A 26,077-nucleotide genomic window follows, 5' to 3' on the forward strand; every position below is an offset into this window, starting at 1 on the left:
GCAAATGAAAATATTTATGTTAAGCACCCCTATATATATCTGAGCTAAATTAGCAACTACTAATAGTAAGTTTAAAAAAACTGTTATACCAATATAAAAACCAAAAAGAAAAAAACCCCACAGACTACAAAACATTAAAAATATGGATTAAATACATTAGCCAAAATACACAGCAAGAGTGTCCCTTCAAAACATCCCTCCAATATAACAGTTTAAGTTTAAAGGGGCAATAACAGGAATATGCCTATGTCACTATTCTCACTTCAGGCTGAGATACATTTGATGACCTCATTCCTTCTGAGCAAGTAGGGAATATACTAGAAGATCTGCCAGAATGAACAGACAAAAGACAACAGAGAAAGTGGTTCAAATATTTAAGTAACATTTACAGAGTATACCCACATAACTGAGATGACTACTGAAAACTGGCTAAATTAGCGAAAATTTGGACCAAGGGTTAGGTTTTATAACTCTTTCTAATGTTATTAATCACTCAATTCCACAGCTGTCAAACTGTTTCTTAAGCACTTATAAAATGCAATAGTGTCTGATATGTAGAGTTATATACTCAAAACAGGTGAGGACAGAGAAATCATCTCTTTCATTTTTTTTAAGTTTACAAAACTTAAAAACTTACTAGATTCCACTGTCATCTGAAGCAAACTATCAATGACATTGGATAGGAGTCCTTTACTGGATATTCTTAGATGACCTAATATTACTGGAACAGCTTGAAAGTCCAAAAACAAGGTTTTCCCTTCATCTGTCTTCAAGTCCAAGCAAAGAGAATCAAATGCCTGGGCCAGGTAATCAGCTGAAAAACATTAATATGTAAAATCAACTGCCATATCAGTAGTCTAATCAGTAATCAGAAAAGGAAGAAAAAAGGGAATACTATCACTTTAACAAATCCAAAACAGAAATAAAAATTAAATGATAAGAGATCACAGACTAAATTTAGATTGTTTTTTGTTTAATTTGTTAGAACTCAAAAAGGGAGAGAGAAATTACATTACGGTAAGGTAAATTTCATTCAAAATTTTCAGATTTTAACACTTAAAAAAAAAAAACCCGTTTTCTTTTTATATCAAGAAAGAAAACAACAGGCGTTTACTAGTAAATACCACAAGTAATGTTTATTTTCCATTTTTGATTACGACTACTACATATTTCCAAAAATTTAAATGGTATTAGTATTTCTATCTTTACAATAGCTTCTGAAATTATATTTTTGTTGTTACTACTTTCTAAATGTCTACTTATGTCAAAGCATAACTTTATAGAAACTTGGTAAATGGGTTTCAAACAAGGATTTTCTGTGTCTCCTAATAAAGATCCATTAAGCCATTCAAAGACAACTTCAGAAAATTGGATATGTTCAGTTGATACTACTTTCTGTGATACATATGCCATTAAGAACGGCAGCAAGGTTTTGCTATGATGACACCTGCTGAATCAGAATCCCTGCAGCTGTATGTCTACGACGCTCCAGAGATGACTGTGAAGCTTGTAAAGCCAAGACTGAGATCCCCTAATTTAACCAGAATTAATGTGAATAAGAAGGTATTTATATTATTACACGTCAGTACATCAAACAATCCAAGCTGTTACAGTTTTACAATGTATAAGTTTTTAAATGTATAAGAATATTCAAGTGTTCTAAAACTCTCCTTTCAAATTATTATTTAAAGTAATACAAAACTGGTCACGCTAGTCACATAGCAGCTAATTTTTTTAGTGAGAATGCTGTTCAAAAAGAGCGCCCTGAGATACACTGAAAATATTAAGAGTCACCATATTAAAATTTATTATCTTCTGGTCTCATGCTGCATTTCTTCCTTGCTGTTTTAGTTTACATGAACAAGCAGGAAATAATTTAAAACTCTAGTTGTTAAGAATAAGAAGCTGAGAATAACTTGCATGAAATTAAAATACCCATGAATAGTTTTGAGAAATTAAGACCTTTGCCTATGGATCAATTTATAGTACACTCCATTTTTATTTTTGGTAGAGTTTCTTTTAAGAAACACATCATTGGACTTAATTTTTTCAGTTTAATAAAACATCGCAAATATTGTCTATTTAGGTTAAGCAAAGTTGCTAGATTTTGTTCAGACCTGCCTGTTTAGAAACCGATCTCTATTTAGCAACAAGACAGGTAAAAGAGAATACAGATGAATCCTGAACTCAATTCTTTACAGAAACAAAAGTTTTGTCACAGTGCCACCTGCTGTTTCTGTCACAAATTACTTCACTTCTTATTAATACATTATATGAGATTAAATAGGCTGTTTCCAAATTTAAAAAAAAGTCCTTTATTAATTTGGGGAGGTGTAATAACAGTATTGTGGTTTGTTTGGCTTTTTTAAAGAAGGATTATTTTATAGAGATAATCAAAATTATGTCTTCATTTTAATTTTTCTAACAGTGAAGATTCCTAAAAACCAGATCAATTCAACTTCTAAAAGAATATTATGTAAAATTTTAAAATTGTATCAAAACTGATTTCTTTTTACAAATGCTACACTAAGTTTTTAAAAAATGTCCTGATACCTAAATGCAACCTTTTTATTCCCTATCAAAAGTCAATCTGTTCAAAAGGTAACAATGAATGTAAGTGAAGTGCACACAGCGTCACCAAGGTAAATGTCACTAAGTACACACACACACACACACACACACAAAGGACATTTTTGGTAAATGCTACAACAATAGCAACAGCCAAAAAAATATATATGTGGTTACATATGTATTGTATATATGCATATATGTGTATAGGTATATACGTGTGTGCATATATACATGTAGCCATATGTATATGCATATACATGTGTGTGCATGCATGCACGTTCATATATATAATAAAGCAAATGGGGACACAGTTATGGATACTTCTTACACATAATCAAATACCGCACGAGACTGGATTTCTGCATTCGAAGCCTTAGGGACCATAGTCTCGTGGGACAACTCAGTCAACTGGTATAATATAGTTCACAAAGTTTATGTTCTACATCCTAGTTTGGTGAGTAGCATCTGGGGTCTTAAAAGTGAGTGGCCATCTAAGATACAACTACTGGTCTCTTCTGGAGCAAAGGAGAAAGAAGGAAACCAAAGACTCCAAGAAGAAACTAGTCTGTAGGACTAACAGTCTACATGAACCATGGCCGCATCTACCCTGAGACCAGAAGAACTAGACGGTGCCTGGCTATCACTACCAACCATTCTGATCAGGGCCACAATAGATGGATCATGATAGAGGGGGAGAAAAATGTGGAAGAGAACTCAAATTCTTTAAAAGTCCAGACTTACTGGACAAATTGAGACTAGAGGACTCCTCGAGACTATCACCCTGAGATACTCTATAAATCTTGAACGAAAACTATCCCCTGAGGTCATCTTTTAGCTAAACAACAGATAGCCTCATAAAATAGAGAATATTACCAGTAAGTACGACACACCTTTAAAATATCATCTGTATGAGACCAAATGGTCAACAATTACTCTAAAGCAAGGATGAAAGGGTAAGGGGACAGAGAAACCAGATGACTGGAAGTGAAACACCAGAAGGGAATTAATGAGAATGTTAAAACATTGTGAAAAATGTAACCAATGTCTCTGAACAATATGTGTAATAATTAAATGGGAACCTAACTTGCTGTGTAAACTTTCACCAAAAACACAATATTATTTAAAAAAAAAAGTCAATCTGTTCACCAATGCTCACTGCAACATTATTCACAACAGCCAGAAGATGGAGACAACCCAAGTGTCCATCAACAGATGAATGCCGAAATGGAAACTTCATTTAAACTACAACAATAAAAAAATAAAAAATAAAAAAACAGATGAATGGATAAACAAAATGTGGGATATACATACAAAGGAAATTACTCAGTCATAAAGAGAAACGAAGTTCTCATACATGCCATCACATGGATTAACCTTGAAAACATTATGTTGAATGAAATAAGCCAGACACAAAAGGACAAATATTATATAATTCCACTAATCTGAAATACCTAGAATAGGTAAATCCATTGAGGCAATAGAAGATTAACGATTACCAGGAGATGTGGGGAGAGGGGAATGGAAAGTAAAAAAAAGTCTATCTGTTCATCTTAATCAGTATGAAACAGGAAGCTTTCCATTATTTAGTCTATACAGTAGATTCAAAAATAATTAGAAATCCTTTGTAACAATTCTCATCAAAATTTGGGCTCTACTGCCCACCCTTTGAATCTGCACTGACCTTGTGACTTTCTTTAACCAACAGAACGCGGCAGAAATGACACCGTGAGTTAGAAGCCTAGGCTTCACAGGCCTCACATCTTCCACTCTCCAGCTAGGAACTCTTCTGCCGCCATATCAACAGGCCCAGGATAGCCTGCTTGTAAATGAAGACCACATGGAGAGAGACCCCAGTCATCCCAGCCTGTTATTGTTTTTGTTAGGTGCTGTTGAGTCAATTCCGCCTCATAGAGATCCCATGTGACAGAGCAGAACTGTCCCATAAAGTTTTCTAGGTTGTAATTTCTATAGAAGCAGATCGCCAGGTCCTTTGCCCTGTGGAGCCACTAGTTGAATTTCACCTACCTTTCAGTTAGCAGTCAAGCACTTAACTGTTGCACCACCAAGACTCCTTCATCCCAGCTTAGGCCCCAGATATATAAGCAAGCTCAACCAAGAGGAGGGGAACCTAACCCAGACCAAGAAAAAACACCCAACTGAGGCCAGCTAAATTGTCAACCTAAAGAATTGTGTGCTAGTTACATGTAAAATGACTGTTGTTTAAACCTCTAAGTATTTGGTGGTTTATTATGCAGCAATAGATAACGCAGTCTAACAGGCCTCAATTCTGATCTCAAATAAAACCAACTCTTGGAACTTAAACAATAATAAATAAAAATGATGTTTATGATAATGATAGCAGCTAGCTTATTAAGAACTTATCATATGCCAGACTCTTTGCTAAACCTTTAGGTTAATTACCTTATTTAATCTCAAAAGAAAAAAAATTGTACTGAAAACACAGAAAAGAAATAACCTCCTCAAGGTCACATACTAGTGGTGGAGCTGAGATTTGAACCTCAGTTGTCTGACTGAAGTTGAGGTTCTCAACTACTACATTACACTTACTTCTTACCAAATGAAACATTTCAGTTATCTGAAGATAGCAATAATTTCCTACATCTCCAGGCCTGAAGTTTAAGTACACAATTTATAAGTATAAAAATTTGCATAAATTGAGAGCCAACTGCTGGACACCAGAACTACTCTGAATGTACACATTTTCTTAAAAAATATTTGATTAAATATATAGAAGAAAGCTGTCCCTAAATTAAATAGGACAAGACCCTATGACCTCTGTTAACAACTATCAGATGTTTACAGAGATAAAATTAGTACATACATATTTGAGATTTAACTAATTAAAATGTTTTCACAGAGATTCCCATATCTACACAAGCTGAAATCCACTCGATGGCACCCAACAACAACAATATAATTGTAGATGACATACAACATTCCATTTTTTTCATGACAGTATTGTTAATAGTCCAATATGTGGTGGTCAAAAAAAGATCTGTGTTCATTACATTTGCCTGACCCTCAGTTTGCTCTTTTGTAAAAATGGCAAGACCTACCTCATGAGATTACTGTCAAGAATAAATTTGAAATCACAACTGAAATGACTAGAACAATTTCAGCAACAGTTAATCTTCATTTTGTTCACTATTCCAATTGTGAGTCTGTCAGTTATTTATCATCATTATAAACAGCACATTAACACCTTTTGAACTTTTTTCCCCTTCTGAGTTACTTCCTCGCAATAAATCTCATTAAAGATTATGATGCATTTTGGTGGCTCCTCTGAGAAGACTGCCCTTCAAAAATGATCATAATTTACAACGCATTTAAACTGTACTAATTTCCTCTTGGAGATACATTACATTCGATCAGTTTATTTCTGTGAATGTAATGGATATGAGGTTACACCTAACAGTTAAATTTTATTTCAGAGATTCAGCACAGCACAGTGACTAAGAGAGCAGCCTTAACCTCTCTATGCCTCAATTTCCTCATTTACAAAATTGAGATATTAATAACACCAATATCACATAACCTTGTGGATTAAATGAGTCAATGTATATAAAGTGCTTAGCCCATAATATAGAAAGTGTTATGTGACTATTTGCTATTACTGTTATTTCTTTGATTATTTCAGAAAGCAATTTCTCTTATGAAGTCATATAGTAACAGTCAAAAGCATGAACTTTAGAAATTAATAGACCCAGGCCGAATCAGACTGTCAAACACTGGTTGTGTGGTTGGCGCAATTATTTAACTTCTATAAATCTCATCAACAATACGAGTATAATAACTTCAGAGATAATATATAAAGTGCTTAGCATAATGTCTGGCATTTAATTATAGTGTCAAACTCACACTAAGTATTATTATCTATGTTGATTTTTACATGAACAATCTATTTACACTATCCATTCAATGGAAACCACGTATTTTAGAGCTATACGTATTTGGGTCATTAAGCATTTCTTCAATAAATGTATCAATTTTCTCCTTCAAAAACTATTTTTCTTTTTATTTTTTTCTACTAAATTTATCAATGTTGTAACTAATATGTCTATTTTAAAAATAGGCAAATGTCTTCTTTTGACAGTTAAGACAAGTATATTGTTCTGATTTAAAAGTTTTTCTTATGTTTAAATTTTTAGTTCTCCCAGAATTTGTTGCAGTGTATGATAAGACAGTATATCTAATTTTTTTTATCCATACTGCTAATTATTTCTAATGGTAATTAGTGAATATTTTTTTCTGTCCTGGCTCTTTTACTTAGCTTGCTTTGCTATATCCTGAGATAATATAAACGGAGATACAACAGACACCTTTCAATCCTCTCTGTGGCATGTGACAATAAAGGAGGAAAACACCAGTAAAAAAGGAAATCAGTTGATCAGTTCTGGAATTTAATACCTAGTTGAACCTGGGGCCTCTTACTTTCCTTAGTGTTAATTTCCTCTCCCAGAAATATGGGGATAGGGATAGTGTTCTCATGATAGGGATTGCATTTCACAGAGTAATATATTACAAAAGGACATCATAAACTGTAGGACAGCATTTCCCCAACTGTCCTCCTCAGAAAATTAGCCCTGTGTGTTGATCTTCCACAAAAGCTTTGGGAGTTAAATCAGTTTGGGAAATGTTGCATTCAGAATGTTTGAGTTTTAGAGATTCATAATGGTCACTAATACATTAAAATAATGACATCTATTCGACCTGCTTATCCCAAAATTTCCAAAACACTATTAACTACAGACCACCTCCTCTTTTTTCTTGAGTTACATCTATTATTTAGCTTTAAAGAACTGCTTTTCCATGAGCTAGACTGCTAGGATGCATTATACAAATACATAAGCTGTCTTTCTGAAGTAGTAAACAAAGGATGTGCATCCTCTCTTAGTTCTGACTTATTTCTCATGGAAGCTGACACAATTTTTAAAGATCTCAAAGGTTACATTAAAATATATATTTAATATTAAAATACTAATTCTAAACTCTTTAAGCATATAGAAAACAGAGAAAGTGGTATGAAAGGCACCTATGCTGTAGTTCCACTTAGATTTGACAGCTGTTAACATTTTGCCATACTTTTTATTTAAAAAAAGAAATAGAATGCTACATAAAAAAGTGAATTGAACAAAAACTAGTAACAGGTGTGTTTGTCATAAAGTGGCAAATTGGGAGTAGTTTTACAACTTTGGGGGACTAATTTGTCCCTTTATGAGCTTTGTCAAAAAAAGACAAAAATCAAACCCACTGCCATCGAGTCAATTCCAACTCATAGTGACCCTGTAAGACAGAGTAGAACTGCCCCATAGTGTTCCCAAGGAGCAGGTGGTGGATTCTAACTGCTGACCTTTCGGTTAGCAGCCAAACGCTTACCCACTGCAGGTAATCACAATTAGGGGAGCGTCAATACTACCCAAAGTAATCTATAGAGTCAACATAATCCCAATCAAAATTCCAACAGCTTTCTCTGCAGAAATAGAAAAGCAATCATCAAATTCATTTGAAACTGTAAGGGGCACCAAGGCAATCTTGAAAAAGAAGAGCAAAGTAGGGCAAGTCACGCTTCCTGAATCCAAACATACTATAAAGCTAAAGTAATCAAAACAGTCTGGTACTGGTGTAAGGACAGACATACAGACAAATAGAATAGAATTGAGGGTGCAGAAATAAACTCATACATCTATGGTCAACTGATGTTCAACAAGGGTACTAAGTCCATTCAAGAAAAGAATGTTGTTGTTAGGTGCGACTGAGTCAATTTCCGCCTCACAGCAACCCCATGTGACAGAGCAGAACTGCCCCATAAGGTTTCCTAGGCTGTAATCTTTATGGGAGCATATCACCATGTCTTTTCTCCCACAGAGAAAATCCATAACAAACATGAATGAGACAGTTACAAAATGACTAGGATGGGCAACATAGCTTTACGTGAATTCTGGTTACAACACTTGTTTAGAAAATTCACCGGATTCTGTGTCAATATAAATAAACGGCAAACACATATTGCTGAGTAAAAACAGTTTAAGTTGTACAGCAACACGGTATAATTTGCATTTTTTAAAAGGAGAAGATGGATCAAAAGCAATGCTGTGTTCTCTAGAGTTCATATGTATGTAAACAGAAACTTAAAAGGTCTGGGGAAAAAATGCACCAAATTTGAAACAGAGGTTATCTCTGCAGAAAAACGTAGGCTTCCAGATCAAGGGTGGGAATATGGAAACTTTACAAGTATCTCAAATACTCTTTTATTAAAATAATAGACATGTTTATTAGTAATGGTGTAATCAGTGGTGTAATCAAACACCATCTTTTTTAAAAAAAATTTTTAAATAAAGGTAAAAAGCTAAAAAAAAATTGCAAATCTCTCTAAGAATTGTTTTTAAAAATTTCTGATGTGGTAAAAAGTAAATTAATTAAGTTCTCCTATATCATATGAATATTTTAAATTCCAGTTGAATTAATATCTGTAAAAAAAAAAAAAGAAAATTTAGAATATAATTTCTATAATAACAGGAAATTCAGAAATCATAAAAAAAAAACAGGGGCTGAGAGACCACAGAACCAGGAAGCAGAAGCTGAAGAGACAAGGAGCACAGGAAGCAGAGCTGCCTCACTCTTGAAGGGCAGGGCTACAACCTCTGGGGTCTCAAAGAGTGAAGCCATAGCGTCCTAGGTTTCAAAGAATCACTTCACCAGCTCAGGGTTGTGGAGTATAGGGCCGCCATTCACGAGTGCCAGCGGGATGGGGCCAGATCCACTGCCCAAAGTTGAGGGGGCAGGGCTGCCATGCCCAAGTGGCAAAAGAACGGGGCCTGCCAGGCTGAAAGGGTAGAGTCGTCACCCAGATGGACTAGGAGAATGAGGCCACCCAAATTCGATGGAGCACAGTTGCCATTCCAGTGCGCCTAGAAGGCGGAGCTGAAGCCCAAGGCGAAGGGGCCTCCACTCAGAATCTGGAGAGTGTGGCCAATACCTAGAGTTTAGAGGGCAGGGCCATTGTGTAAATGGTCTCAGAAAACAGAGGATTATTTTTAAGCCCTGAAAACTAATGCAATGTGTTCTGCTGACTTGCTTGGTGCCTGTTATCCCTTCTTTCCCTCCAATTTCTCCCATTTGTAATGGAAATGTCTATCTTGTGCCTGTTCCACCATTGTACTTTGGAAGCAGATAACTTGTATTCTAGATTTCACAGATGAAGAGGAATTTTCAGATTTTGGACTTGGAGTTGATTTAAGACTTTTGCTATGATATGACAGGGTGAATGTGTTTTACATGTGGCAAGGACGTGAATTTTGGGGGGCCAAAGAATGGAATGTTATGGATTATGTCCCCCAAAAATGTGTGTGTCAACTTGGCTAGGCCATGATTCCCAGTATTCTGTGATTGTCCACCATTTTGTCATCTGATGTGATTTTCCTATGTGTTGTAAATCCTATTTCTATGATGTTAATGAGGTAGGATTAGCAGCAGTTAAGTTAATGAGGCAGGACACAATCTACAAGATTAGGTGGTGTTTTAAGTCAATTTGTTTTGAGATACAAAAAAGAGAAGTGAGCAGAGAGATGGGGGACCTCATACCACCAAGAAAGCAGTGCCAGGAGAAATGCGTATCCTTTGGACCTGGGGTCCCTGCGCTGGGAAGATCCTAGTCCAGGAGAAGACTGATGACAAGGACCTTCCTCCAGAGTCGACAGAGAGCAAAAGCCTGCCCCTGGAGCTGATACCCTGAATTTGGACTTCTAGCCTACTAGACTGTGAGAGAATAAACTTGTCTGTTAAAGCCACCCACTTGTGGTGTTTCTGTTATAGCAGCACTAGATGACCAAGACAGGTATTTTTATGTTTTCCATGTATCTCCTTTATCAGGTTCATGCTTTTTTCTACCTTCTTGAACATATGGACTCTAGTTATAGCTGTTTCAGTGTCCTTGTCTACTAAGTCTATCATCAGTGTCATTTCTGGATTTCTGGGTCAGTTTACATTGATTATTTTTTCTCCTCATTATGGGTCATATTATCTTTTTTTTTTTTTAATTGGATGCTAGACATTGTGAATTTTACCTTCTTGAGTACTGGTTATTTTTATTTTACTATAAATATTCTTCATTATTGTCCTGTGATGTAGTTACTGGGAAACAGTTTGATCCTTTCTTGATTTCTCTGCTTTTAGATTGATTTCTTTGCTCTTAGAGTTTGTAAGGTGGGATCAGAATAGCCTTTACTCTAGGGCTGAGTTTGCCCCACTATTAAGGTAATATACCTTCTTGGGTACTCTACCCACTGTCATGTTAATTACAAGGTTTTCTCACATAGGCTGGTGGGAAGACAACTATTCCCTGCCTGGTGAGCTTCCAGGATTGTGCCACTTGCTCCTTTCTGGTAGTTTCCTCACACACATGCGCTGATCAGTACTCAGCTGATTATCTGACAGAAACACTCGTGAGATTTCTGGTGCTCTCTCACTGCGCAGCTCTTTCCTCTTCAGGAAGCTCTCACCTCTTCAAGATTCTGTTCTGCGAATACCAGCCTATTTGGCTTCCCCAAATTCTCACGGAGACTGCCCCGTTCCGTTTTCACTACCCTTCCCTGTACTGTGGCCTGGAAATTCTCTCTAGATAGTAAGCTCCAGTAACTGTAGGGTTCACCTTGTTCGTTTCCCTTCTCTCAGTGATCACTGTCCTGTGGTGTGAATCTTCTGAAAACCTTTGTTTCATATATTTTTTTTCAAGTTTTTTTAAATTGCTTAAGGCAGGCAGGTAAATCTGGTCCCTGTTATTCCATCAGAGCTGGAAGCCATTTTTAAAGAAATCTAATATTTAATAAAGCAAAATAAAGTTCATGAAAACACTGCTAAATAAGCAGAGCCAGCATACTTGGCCAAAGATCATCTGAAATCAAAATATATACTAAACTCCTTAATATGGCATTCAAGGAGCATCTGTGATCCCACAACATCCTTTAATATTTGACAACTCATTGGTCTTCTTACATGCCAAGCTCTTTCCTAACTCCAAGCTTTTGCTTATATTGTTCCCTCAGGAATGGCCTCTCTTTATTCTCTGCCTATGAAATTCTATACATCCTTAACAGTCCAGCTCAAATGCTAACTCATATCAAATCTCTCTTTATTCCCTCTTTCATATCACCAGAAGTAACTTATCATTTTTCTTTACCCCAGTAGCACACTGCTCAAATTTCCAGCACAATGTTAATTATAAGTTGAACCAAAATGAAATATTTACAATCTACTTAACCACTAGATTCTCATGTCTTTGGGAGCAGGAACTATATCATGATTCTTTTTATGTTCTTAAAAAAATGATTCACACAAGAAAGCATCCAAATGCATTCATTCAATAAATATTTATGAAGGGCCAATTTTGTGTCATCTCTGGACTTCTTATTCCCACTGTTCTATTTTGATGTTTTAAATCTCTAAGTTATTATTATTATATATCACAATCGTTTTAAAATCTGCTAAGGCAAGCCTCTGCTCCAGTGTTAGGGTTTTACTTGTTCTAAATCATCATATCCTTTGGTAATTTTTTTCACATAAACTTCTTTACCGCTTTCTCAAGTTACACAAACCTACTGGAATTTTAATTAGTATTACATTAAGCCACTTTGGGCATCTTAGATTTTTTATTACACTTGATCTTCAAAGGTAAGAAGAATAAAAATCCTTTATTTCTGCCATTTAACTGTAGCAATAATTTTTATTAACCTACTCATTCATGTATATCTCTTTTTATATTGTTACATTTCAAAAAGGATGAGGCTTTATAAACACCATATTAGGTTACTATCTAGATTTTACATTTTTTTATTTTGTTTCAATGGGCAATATTTCTTTTTGCATGTATATTATGGCTGCCTATTACTAACATCTAGAAAGCCGACAGATTTCTTTGTAAATTTCTTCTGGAGTTCATTTTCTGAAACATAAATTCTTTCTAGAAAATTTTTAGCCAATTTCTTTGAATGTCCTAGACTTATACAGTTAGAATATCCACTGGTAGTTTTCTCTATTCCTTTCCAATATTTATCCTTCTTTTGTTCACGCCTCATTACAGTTAGTCAGCATATTCAATACTGTGCTGCACAGAAGTAGTTACAGGTGCACAGAATTTCTGTTTTATTTCTCCATTTCAAATAAATATTCCTTACTGTGTTTTTGCCTTTTTTAGGGTTTTATCAGGAATGAACATTATATATTATCAAATGATGTCACAGTATATGTTGAGATATGATTTTAAATATTTTTCTTAATTAAATGATTCATGGTTAAAAACTTATATACAAGTGGCCTTGAATCTCTGACACAAGCCTTATTTGATCTCTGGTAAATACATATATATATTTTTTTTTTTTTTTTTAATGTATGGCTACAGTTTGTTTGCTAAAATTTTATTTAGTATATATAGATTTTTAAGTTTCTGAGACAGGCCTGTGGTGAACTTTATTTTTGGCTAATATCCCTTTCTCATAAGCTGACCTCTGTTTAAAAAGCTATCACCTAGTCTGCTAAAACTGTGAGAGCCACAACTATAAAGACGCAAAATAACTAAGAAGGCTGAGTTACAGTTTTGCTATTTCCTCAATTCCATACCACCAGGAGTGACTAAATGGAACATACTTCAGAGAAAGTAGCCATGTTAAATGACTGTCACTGACCATTTAAAAAAAAAAAAATCAGTCTAAGTCACATAATTTAACAACTAGAGAAGACAGAGAGATGGTACATTTATTGTTTGACTACAATGGAATGACGTACTTTAACAAATATTCTTATATTTATAAGCTAAAAAGATAACTAGTTATAGCTACATATTCAAACTGTGTTAATCATGACCAACTTCGATTGAAACATTATTTTAAATTCTTTCATTTCCTTATTCACTGTTATACAACAAACACTATGCTAGGCAGGGAGATACAATGGTAAATAAAGACACTGTTACTTTCCTCATTAAGCTTACAAACTAGTACAGGGGTTGACAAACTTTTTCTGTCAAGAGCTAGATAATAAAGATTATAAACTTTGGGGGTCATACAGTGTTATGGATTGAACTGTGTCCCCCCACAATATGTGTTATAAATCCTAACCTCTATGCCTGTGGTGATAATCTCATTTGGAAATGTTGTCTTTGTTATGTTAATGAGGCAGGATTAGTGTAGGGTGTGTTTTGAGTCAATCTCTTACAAGATATAAAAAGAGCAGATTAGGGCAAGCAAGAAAGCAGAGATGGGGGAAGAGAGATGCCAAGCCACATGAAGATCGCCCAGGAGCAGAAGCTCAGCAGAGACAAGAACCTTCCTCTAGAACCGACAGAGACAGAAAGCCTTCTCCTAGAGCCAGCACCCTGAATTCGGACTTCTAGCCTCCTGAACTGTGAGAGAATAAATTTCTGTTTGTTAAAGCCATCCACTTGTAGTATTTCTGTTATAGCAGCACTAGATAACTAAGACACACAGTCTCTGCTACAACTACTCAACTTTGCTGTTGTAGCACAAATGCAGCCACAGAAAATACGTAAAAAAATGAGCATGGCTGTGCTGCAACACAATTTTATCTACAAAACAGTAGTGGTGTTTTGTTACCTATATATTTATCACAATAATAAAAAAATAAAACAGTGGTGGGCCGGATTTAGCCCAGGGCTACAGTTTACCAAGCTCTCATCTAGTGAAAAAGAATACACAAAGCATTTTCAATACTACATGGCAAACACAATCACAGGGGTAAGCAAAGGATGCTAGAGGAACACGGTCTAAGGCAATCAACAAAGGCTTCCAGGGAGTGGTGACAATCCACCTGAATATTCCACTTTTTAAATTTCTACAAATAAAAGTTTTTTATAATGTGTCACCATTGTAAAACAATTTAAAATCTGATTCTGAAAAGGTAAAACCTGTATTGTTTACATAAGAATTGCTTTATTATATTGTATTTTCTCCTGATTGTGTATCAAAATTATACAATAAACATATTTGAAAGCTTACCTTGAGTTACTGTTTTAAGAACAATTAAGGTTGATAAAAATCTCAGTGGTAAATTGGGGCTCTTAAAAAAAGCAGCTGTCTTTGGTTTATTCTCCCCAGAATGCTCTAAAGAATTATCCTGAATTCCTTTAGTTACTATTCCTTTGAATATGTCTTCACCCAATCTTCTCAATGTCGATGTCAGAGTTGAATGCTGGTAAAAATATTAAAATGTCTTAGTATACTTATTCATGTTCAGAAAATGAAAAGGAAAAACCCACTCACTCTAACTTAAGTGTATTTTGAATGCTACAATCAAATATATGCACTAAAAGTAAGTCAATTTTTTACTAATTAAAATATAGAGTTAAAAATAGGCAAGATTAGAAAGTAACAATTTTACCATCAATTTTTTTAAATTAAGTATTATGTTGTTATTGTTGTTAGGTGCCATTGAGTCAATTTTCAACTCACAGCGATCCCAGGTGACAGAGTAGAACTGCCCCATAGGATTTCCTAGGCTATAAACTTTACAGTGCCCTGGTAAGTACAGTGATTAAACTGCTCAGCTACTGACCAAAAGGTAGGCGATTCAGACCCACAAGCCGTTCTGTGGGAGAAAGATTTACAGCCTTGAAAACCCTGTGGGGCAGTTCTACTCTGTCCTGTAGGATTGCTATGAGTCGGAATTGACTCAACGGCAATGGGTTTGGTTTGGTAATCTTTATAGAAGCAGACAGTCAGGTCCTTCTCCCAGACAGCAACTGAGTGGGTTTGAATTGACAACATTTCGGTTAGCAGCTGAGCACTCAACCAATGCGCCACCAGGGCTCCTTAAAATTAAGAATAACTACATGTTTTCTAAAAAGAAACGGACAGACTACTAAATCAAATTGAAAACAGGAATCTTCTAAGAATAACACTAGAAGAATTGAAACAGGATTCAATTTCAAAACATTTAAGAACAGTTAGGATTATGACATACTTCTAGCACAGAGAAATATGCATGGAACAGAGGCAGACATCCTGCTCTTTAGGTTCTTTATTCCTCGCCATGATCGATCACTGGTGTATCAGGTACACCTTACTATGTTAGCTTAGGAAACGATCATCTGCAGCCTCACTGCCTTATAGCTCAGGATGACTGTAACTATCATAGTGATTTTGAGAACATTTAACAATTTCAAAAGAATAAAATACTTGGTTACAACCATAGTTAATTCTCACTGTGAATAAATTAAAACAAAAAAAAGGGAAAAAAAATAATGGCATAAAAATACCTCTAAAACATTGTCTTAGTCATCTAGTGCTGCTATAACAGAAATACCACAAGTGGATGGTTTTAACGAAGAGAAGTTTATTTCCTCACAGTCAAAGTAGGCTAAAAGTCCAAATTGAGGGTGTCAGCTCCAGGGGAAGTCTTTCTCTCTCTGTTGGCTTTCTCATCTGTGTTCCCCTGGACTAGGAGTTTCTCGGCGCAGGGATCCCTGTCCAAAGGATGCGCTCTGCTCCTGGCACTGCTTTCTTGATGGTGTGAGGTCCCCAACTCTCTGCTTGCTTCCCTTTCCTTTTATCTCTTGTAAGGTAAAAGGTGGTGCAGGCCACACCCTAGGGAAACTCCCTTTACTTTGGATCAGGGATATGACCTGGGTAAGGGTGGTGTTACAATCCCACCCTAATCCTCTTTAACATAAAATTACAATCACAAGATGGAGGCCAACCACACAATTCTGGGAATCATGGCCCAGCCAAATTAATACACACATTTCTGGGGGACATAACTCAAACCATGACAAATATCATAGGTTCTAATGGTATTTCACATATTCATTAAAAACCAACAATAGGAATAATGTGTTTAGTGCTTGTGTTCTACCTCATAATTTGTTGTGCAGTGCCTGGGGTCTTAAAAGCTCGCAAGCAGCCATCCAAAGTACAGTAATTGGTTTCTATTTGCCAGGAGCAACAGAGGAAGAAGGAGAGTCAGGAATAGGAGGAAGATATGGAATGTATGGCTAATTGCCTCCATGAACAACCAACAGCCTCCTTTACCATGAGACCAAAGAACTGGATGACGCCCGGAAAACTTTACTGAAAGTTTTGATCAAATATTCTAAAGAATCCTGATCAAAAGACAGAAAAACGTGAAACAGAATTCCAAATTGTCATGGAATCCAAACCTTCTGGAGCAATGAAGGCTGGATGAATCCTTGAAAGTACTGCCCTGAGATAATCTTTAAACCTTAAACCAAATATATCCTCTTAAGTCTTCTTTAAACCAAACAATGTTTCCCTTAATTAGTAAAGAATATCTGACTTGAGAATTGTGCTCTTTGAAGGACTATCTACATGGGATCAAACTGACAACAGTAACTCAAAAGGTTAGATAGGAAACTTATGGGGCAGTTGAGTTTATGTTAAATGGGGAAGGAATAATCTGGAAAAGGGGGGTGAGAACGGTTGCACAATTTGAAGAATGTAATCAATGTCATTGAATTGTACATGTAGAAATTGTTGAACTGGTGTATGTTCTGCTGTGTATATTCTCAACAACAACCACAAAAAATAAAATAAATTTAAAAGGGGGGACTATATTGAACTGTTACACATGAGAGTGCTTAAGACTAATCAGAAATAACTTACATTTTCCTTTATTATGACCCAATTCTCCAACCCCATGACACTGAGTTTTGTAACAGTTTCCCTCATTTTCATGGGGATTTGTGACCAATGGCACAAAGTGAGCAATCTAAATATATTGTCACTAAGCTTTTAATATTACTAAAAAAAAAAAAAAAGAAAAAGTGTGGTTGAGTGGATTCCAACTCATAGCGACTCTACAGGACAGAGCAGAACTGCCCCACAGGGTTTCCAAGGAGCACCTGGTGGATTCGAACTGCCAACCTTTTGGTTAGCAGCTGAGCTCTTAACTACAGTGCCACCAGGGCTAGGAAAAAATAATACGCATGTGTCTTAAACCATTTGTGTATCAACTTGAAAGATTAGATAGCAACTTTAGGGGGCAGTGAGCTTGCATTAATGGGGGAGGAACAACTCGGAAAAGGAAGGTTGGAATGGTTGCACAATTTAGAGAATTGTTTCTACGTGTACAATTCAATATCACTGAATTGTACATGTAGAAACTGTTGAACTGGTGTGTATTTTGCTGTGTATATTCTCAACAATAAAAAAATTAAAATAAATAAAACCTTTGTGTAAAAAAATAGAAGGAAAGATTTCAAAATACTACTGCAGTAATTGTATTAGAATAGTCAGATTACAGCAATTTTCTTTACTTTTTCTGTTTTTTTATAAGTTGTAATGCTTTATACTCCTTTTATAATGGAAAAAATCTGTATTTTATTTTTTAAGACTTATGCTGATACTTTTGCCATTTAATTGGAGGAGAAGTGAAAGACTCACCAAAAAAAGCATTTCTGATTGTTACTAAAGCTTCAGCTAAGAGCTGTGAAATCTTTGCTAAAACCAGCCTGGTGCTGACTCTTTCATCTATCCATTCATTGTAGGATACGTGAGTTTTCTAATTGGGTTGATCATCTTTACCAGGATTCTACCTCTACATTGGCGCTAAGCCATATTTTGTAGGATAGGTTACACCTTCTCTAACAGTAAGCAAAAAATGTTAAAATAACTTTAACCCCAAAATCTAGGAAGTTTTAAAAAATAAAACACTTTTCGCTTCTGGAAAGATGAAGCAGACGTACTTTTCCCTAGTCCTCCTGTTCTAAGTACAATTAAAAACCCTGCACATTATATAAAAAACAATGTAAGACTCCAAAAGGTGGAGAGAAGACAACAAACAGATAGGGACCTCAATACCCAAGGAACGACATGGTAGTGAAATTTCTGAGTTTTCTTTTCACCTCATATATCCCAGACTTGGGGCAGAGAAAGCCAGTAATGCAGAAATGCCAACAGCTGCAAACAAAAAATGCCCCAACACACACTTGTTCTCTCTAGTAAAAGGTCTAGGAAAGGGGCAATCTAGCAAGACAGAAATCTTTTAGACAAAAACTGGTCTACTCCAGCCAAACACCATAAAAAAAATCTGTGGCCCAACCCCCACCTATGCCAGCCAAGTCCAATGGAGATCCTAGACTTCCAACCTCACCGGGCTATAATGCGGGGGCAGTAACAAGACACTCATATCCCTTCCAGCACGGAGGTATCAGTGTAGACCTAGTGGAGAGCCATAATTTCCACCTCCACCAGGAGTAATGAGGAGCTCCCCTTTTGGGTACCAAAAGAAGCCTAGTGAGAAAACTAGACTTCTACCTCCCGGAAAGAGGCGAAGCCCCCACTTTCCTCTGACAGAACAGTGTCAAAGAAAAGCAGAAAAAACAAGATTTAAATAAGATCCAGAGTCTCATAACATAATACACAAAATGTCTGAATTTCAATAAAAAATCACCCATTATACCAAGAACCAGGAAGATCTTAAACTGAATTAAAAAGAAAATCAGTAAATACCAATATCTATATGACAGAGATGTTAGAATTACCTGACAACGATTTGAAATCAGTCATCTCAAAATAAAAAGCTTAAGTAAAAAATAAAGTACAAGCAACTAGACAGTTGTTAAAGCTCAAATATTAATTAGAAGTCCAACAATAATGTCGTACAAATGAATGGGAGACTGGCAAGAATGTAACTTTTCACCAGAAAAGCAGGTGTTAAGTTAGCAGTATTATTTACAATAGTACATACAACAGGGCACTCAAAAAATATCTGAAGACAACAAAATTATACTATACATTATCTGACGGAAAAATGAGAAAGTTAGTTGAAAGGAAGATAAAATGAAGTTTCATTCCACTTTGTTAAAGTCTAGCCTTTAATGGCCGCAAGTAAGATCTGGCCAACCTTTAATAGAAACAATTACACAAATAGCTTGATATAAATCAAACACATTGTGAAAAAGAAGACAGTGACATTAACAGATCTTATACTTGGCATAAATTTGTTTGGTGAAACACAGAATTAAGATCAATAAAGAAAAAGGTGGGTGTGTATGTGTGTCTGTGCGTGTGTGTGCACACGTGCACACGTGCTTACTCATGTCATCTCACATCACCATGAAGGCAAAATATTAAAGATACAGCCTCAGGAAAGATTTTTTTTATACTTCATCTTAATCATTACACTACTTAATACTACTTAATCATCAGTATTGCACTGACTTGGTTTAAGTGTTTTTTCTTCCTATGTTCCACAGGACCTAGACTAAGTACCCAAGCACAAATTCGTTTTTCTCATTTTTTAAATCAAATGAAAGGTTTAACAGTATTTATCAATCGTAACTGGGGAAATAAAATTTTACTAACCTACTACAATTCATGGAGTCCCTGGGTGGTGCAAACAGTTAAGCGCTGGCCTACTAACAGAATGACTGGCTGTTCAAACCCACCTATCGGCATCTTGGAAGAAAGGCCTGGTGATCTACTTCTGAAAGGTCACAGTCCTAAAAACCCTATGGAGCACAGTTCTACTGTGAAACACGTGGGTCAGAATTCACTCGACGACAACTGGATTACTGTTTTTTACTACAATTCGTGCATGTCATGAATTCTAATTAAACAACCCTCACGTGAGTAAAAAAAAAAAAAAACTCATTGCCATCAAGTCTATTCCAACTCTTAATCACCCTGTAGAACAAAGCAGAACGGCCCCATAGGGTTTTCAACGAGCGGCTAGTGGCTTCAAACTGCCAACCTTTTGGTTAGCAGCCGAGCTCTTAACCGCTATGCCATCTATTTGTGTGAGCAGGTAACATACGACATCCATTTTTTAAGATTTAGAAACAATTTTTCTTTTTTAATTAACTAGGTTATCTTAATCATCACTGTCCTATTTAGCTAGTACTTACTGACATTAAAAAAAAAAAAAATACCAGAAATCCTTAAGTTCTATTACCTTCAGGAGAATATGAAAAATCAAAAAACAAATAATTGGGGGCATATACATTATTAAGAATAACCTAACACAGTAATAAAACTACTCATTTATATAATTCTAAAACCCAAAAAACATGTTATATATCAAGAGTCGAGTCTATGGCATTGAGGAATAAAACATATAAAAGGAGAGAAGAGATGACAGATAGATAGCGAACAAAGCAAGGGAGGCAAGCAGAGGTTCCGAAATACAAAGAGAACACATTAAAAAAATATATATATTGTGAAAGAACAAGATCAAGAAAAATAATACTAAATGGAGTATTACTTGAAGATAGATTCCTATTAACCAATTACCTGTGTTCCAGCATCTAGCTGCCTTAGTGACCAATATATAAACTTGACAAAAGGCTCGTGATGTTTGGCATTCACAAATGGCATCCACTGTAGCTGCTCAGCAATCACAGGCAACAGCTAAAGATAAAATGATGGAAACAGTAGAGTATATTGAAATCAATGGCCACAATTTTCCATAAATCCTCTTTTTAAAAAAAAAAAAAGAAGTTTTCCAATAGAAACCCCTCCCTTTAAAACCATATGCAGTACAATTTGGTAATTAAGTATTTGAAATTTTAGGTGTGTGTTCTCTTTGTAACTTCTTAGAACTAAGCAATAGCACATCTTGGAATTTAATCTGAGATTAGAGATTAGACAGACAAAGCTACTCTTTGAAATTTAAATGGTTCAATGAATCAGACTGCTTCAATCTGAAGGTCACTATATTTACTCATCAGAGGGAAGCTGTATAGAGGTAGTAAACATAGTATATGAACAAGGGGGATTTTTAGTCTTAACTGTGTTAACATAAAATAATTTGAAGTACTTTAATCTGGCTTCTGCCTCCATCATTAGAAACCATGCACTCTATATTGACCAATTACCTCCATGTCATTAAATTCAATACCCAGTACCATTTCTTACCTTATTTGAACTCTCACAGAAACACCTTGTACTGCAGACCACTCCCTCCTTTTGGAAAGACTCCTTCCTTGACTTCTGTGATACCAATTTCTCCTAGTTTTCCTTCTGTTTCTCTCATCACTATCAGTCTCTTACTAATTCATCCCCATTCACCTGATTATTAAATGTTATTAAATATCAGGCCTTCTTTGTTTACTGTTTAGGAGTCCCTGGGTGGTGTGAGTGGTTAAGCGCTTGACTACTATCTGAAAGGCTGGCAGTTCGAACCCACCCCGAGGTATCTTGGAAAACAAGCCTAGAGCGCAGACATGGGATTGCCATGGCAACTGATCTGGTTTTTTTTTTTTGGGGGGGGGGCAGTCTCACCTCAGGCAATCTCATCCACACCTTTAGCTTCAATTAACCAAAATGAATTGACTCTCACATTTACATATTCAACTCAAACCTTTCCACTGAATTCTAGTCCCTTATAGCAATGCCTACTGAGCACATCCATCTTGATATTTCAAAGGCATGTCAAACTCAACATCTCCAAAACAAACTTATCAGATTCCTCCCCAAATTGAGACCTCTTCCAATATTTCCTACTGGGTAAATGGTGCCAAGTGAGCCCTGGTGGCGCAGTGGATAAAGCAGTCAGCTGCTAACCCAAAGGTCGAACCTATCAGGGGCTCCATGAGAAAAAGGGCTGTGGCAGTCTGCTTCCTTAAAGATTACAGCTTTGGAAACCCTATAGGGCAGTTCTACTCTGTCCTATAGGGTCACTATGAGTCGAATCAATTTGATGGCAATGGGTACCGGGAAATAGTACCAACATTCATTCAGCTGCAAAAGTCAGAAATCCGGGAGCCATCCCTGACACCCCAATTCCTATATCTAATCTATTACCAAGTCCCATCAATTTCACCTTCTAAATGTTTTCTTAATACTCCACTTCTAATTCCATTGCCACACTCTAACCCAAATTGCTATCTTATGTCACCTGAACTACTTAAGAGTCTAATTATTGTCCCAGCATCCACTCTGCTTCCCTTCAATCCTCCACGTAAGTTTTTTGCTTCTTACTAGTCTTAAAAAGTTACCATTTTCTAGAATTCAAACAATGAACTTTCAAACAAAATTGAAAAAAATTACAACTTAGAAGGAACTAAGTCTCAATTGTACTTTTGTGGATGAATGGTTTCAGAATTTGGTAGCGACTGCTTTTTAAAGTCATAATCCCAGTAACATTATATTCACTTAAAAAAAAACCCTATTTTAAAATATAAAATTAAATAACTAGTAAAGAATGAAAGTTGTTTCAGAGAAAATCTTTCAAGTGAGAGCAAACATACGTATGCAGTATAAAAGTACACAGAATTGCCTATGAAGTATTCCTGACAGAAAACAAGTTACGTAACACCAAAAAACATGCAGAAAAATCCAGAACGTGAGAAATTCAACTGACCCAAACTCTTCAATAAGTTAACAGCACAAGAGTAGGAAGGGGATGAAGAGGAACAAGTGTTCAAAATTTAAGGAGATTTAGGAGACACAACAACCAAAGCAATGTGTAGGCCTTGTTGGAATCTTTACTGTCATGGTTGTTGTTGGTTTTTTTGTAACAGCTTTTTGAGATGCCCCTTACATTCCATCCCATTCACTCATTTAAAGTGTACAATTCAACGAACACATTTAAGAAACCACTGCCAAATTAAGGTCATGAAGATTTGCCCCTATGTTTTTTTCTAAGAGTTTTAATAATTTTAGCTCCTACATTAAGGTCTTTGATCTATTTAGACTTAATGTTTGTATATGGTATGAGCTGGAGGTCTAACCTCATTGTTTGGCATGTGAATATCTAATTCTCTCCGCAGCACTTGTTGAGAGGACTATTCTTTCCCCACTGAACTACTTACGCACCTTTGTCGAAAATCAATTGCTCAAAAATGAATGAGTTTATTTCTGGATTCTCAAATCTATTCCATTGATTTACTATTTCTATTCTTACGCCAGTACCACACTGTCTTGATTACTGTAGCTTTGTAGTAAATTTTGAAATCAGAAAGTATGAGTCTTCCAACCTAGTTCTTCCTTTTCAAGCTTGTTTTGGATATTCTGAGTCCCTTGCATTTCCACATGAATTTTAGGATCAGCTTGTCAATATCTGTAAAATCCTAGCTGATACTTTGATAGAGACTGCACTGAATCTGTAGGTCAATTTGGGAAGTACTGCCATCTTGACAGTATTAGGCCTTCTGATCCATGAACTTGGATGCCTTTCCATTTATTTAGATCTTTTTTTTCAACGTTTTGTAGTTTTTAGAATGTAAGTTTTGTATTTCTTTTGTTAAATTTATTCCTAAGTACTGTATTATTTTTTATGCTATTGAAAACTTTTCTTAGTTTTATTTTTGGACTGTTCATTGCTAATGTATACATATACAACTGATTTTTGTATAATGATATTATATCCTGTCACCTTGCTGAACTTGTTTATTAGTACTAACAGTTTTTAGCACATTCGTTAGGATTTCTCTATAAACAAGATCATGTCATCTGTGAATATAATTTTACTTCTTTCTCTCCAGTTTGGGTGTCTTCTATTTTAATTAGGCAAGAAAAGGAAACAAAAAGCATCTAGCTATGGCTAGAACCTCCTGCAATGCCGAACAGAAGTGGCAAGAGCAGATATCCTTGTTTTTTTCCTGATTTTAGGGGGAAAGTATTTAGTCTTTTACCATTAAGTATGATGTTATCTGAGGGTTTTTTGTAGATGCCTTTTATCAGATTGAGGAATTTCCCTTCTATTTCTAGTTTAAGTGTTTTTCTCATAAAGGAGTACTGGATTTTGTCAAATGTTTTTTCTATGTCTGTCGAAAAATCACATCGTTTTTGTCCTTTAATCTATTGGTAGGGTGCATTACATCAATTGATTTCTGGATGTTAAACCAATTTGGCATTCCTGGGATAAATCTCACTTGGTCATGGTATATAATCCTTTTTACATGCTGCTGGATTTCATTTGCCAGTACTTTATTAGGATTTTTATATCTATATCTATAAGAGATATTAGTCTGTAGTTTTCTTCACTTGTGATATATGTACCTGGTTTTGGTATCACAGTAATACTGGCCTCATTGAATGAGTGTTCCCTCTTCTATTTTTTGAATGTCTTTGTGAAGAACTCATATTCATTCTTCTTTAAATATTTGACAGAATTGATCAGTGAAGCCATCTGGGTCTGAGCATTTGTTTGTGGGTAGTCTTTTAATTATTAATTCAATCTCTTCGTTATAGGTCTACTCAGATTTTCTATTTCTTCTTGAGTCAATTTCAGTAGCTTTGTGGTTTTTTTTTGTTGTTGTTGTTCATTTCATGTAAGTTATCTAACTTACTGGCATACAATTATCCACAGTATTTTCTTACAATCCTCTTAATTTATGTAAGGTTAGTAGTAATGTCCCCTCTTTCATTTCTGATTTTTGTAATTTAAGTCATCTTTCTTTTTTTTCCCTTGGTCAATCCAGCTAAAGGTTCATCAATTTTGTTGTTTCAAAGAATCAACTTCTGGTTTTGTTGATTTTTCTCTATCATTTTTCTGTTCTCTGTTTCACTAATTTCTGCTCTAATCTTTACTATTTCCTTCCTTCTGTTTGCTTTAGGTTTAATTTGCTCTTCTTTTCTAGTGTCTTGAGGTGGAAGTTTATGTTATTGATTTGAGAGCTTTCTTCTTTATTAACCTAAGAGTTTACAGCTATAAATTTCCCTAAGTACTGACTTAGTTGCATTCCATAAACTTTAACATATTATGTCTTCATTTTCATTCATCTAAAAATATTTTCTAATTTCCCTTGTGAGTTCTTCTCTGATGCATTGGTTATTTAGGCATGTGTTGCTTAATTTCCACATACTCGTGAATTTCTCAAATTTCTGTTACTGATTTCTAATTTAATTCCATTGTGGTAAGAAAACATACTTTGTATGATTTCAATCTTTTTAAATTTATTGAGACTTGTTTTATAGCCTAGCACATGGTCCATCCAGGAGAATGTTCCTAGTGCACTTGAGAAGAACATATACTTAGCTATAGCTGGGTGGAGTGTTCTATGGAGGTCTGCCTTCTGAATTCTGATTTGAACAAACCAAATATAAAAAATTTGAAGGACAACTGGAGAAATCTGAATATGAACCAGGCATTAAATGATATTAAGGAATTGTTAATTTTGTAGAAAAGATAATGGTATTAAGGTTAAATAAGAAAATATTCTTGTATTTCATAGTTGCATACCGAAGTATTTAGAAGAAAAATTATACGATGTCTGAAATTCACTTTAAAATACTTAAGCAACTGTGCAAACTCACCAAAAACACACTAAGATATTATTTTAAAAATTTCTCAACATAATAAAGGACAGCTATGCAAAACCAATGGCCAACATCATTTTTAATGGAGAGAGGCTGAAAAAACTCCCCTTGAAAACAGGAACAAGACAAGAATGCCCTTTATCACTACTCCTATTTAACATCGTGCTGAAAGTTCTAGCTAGAGCAATAAGGCAAGAAAAAGAAATAAAGGGCATCCAAATTGGTAATGAAGAAGTTAAACTGTCCCTGTTTGCAGA

The 26,077-nt window shown here is 35.4% G+C and overlaps 1 protein-coding gene across 12 annotated transcripts in view; it reads right to left on the reverse strand.

Annotated features, from left to right (window-relative positions):
- The window catches only part of CCDC138 (coiled-coil domain containing 138), an 88,588-nt gene that overhangs the window by 33,896 nt on the left and 28,615 nt on the right, over window positions 1–26,077 (reverse strand). For 8 of the 12 annotated variants that reach the window (XM_023733646.1, XM_023733645.1, XM_023733641.1 and 5 more), the window contains 3 exons: window positions 20,850–20,966; window positions 14,598–14,790; window positions 638–814 (listed from right to left, as the gene is read on the reverse strand). The exons of 1 other annotated variant lie outside the window; for it this stretch is intronic. In XM_023733646.1, coding sequence (XP_023589414.1) covers window positions 638–814; window positions 14,598–14,790; window positions 20,850–20,966 — 487 coding nt within the window. The remainder of the gene's footprint in view (window positions 1–637; window positions 815–14,597; window positions 14,791–20,849; window positions 20,967–26,077) is intronic. 3 more of the 12 variants (XM_023733649.1, XM_023733651.1, XM_023733664.1) reach the window with 1 other exon arrangement.

Source organism: Trichechus manatus, unplaced genomic scaffold (assembly GCF_000243295.1).
Source record: "Trichechus manatus latirostris isolate Lorelei unplaced genomic scaffold, TriManLat1.0 scaffold00004, whole genome shotgun sequence".
Taxonomy (NCBI): Eukaryota; Metazoa; Chordata; class Mammalia; order Sirenia; family Trichechidae; genus Trichechus; species Trichechus manatus.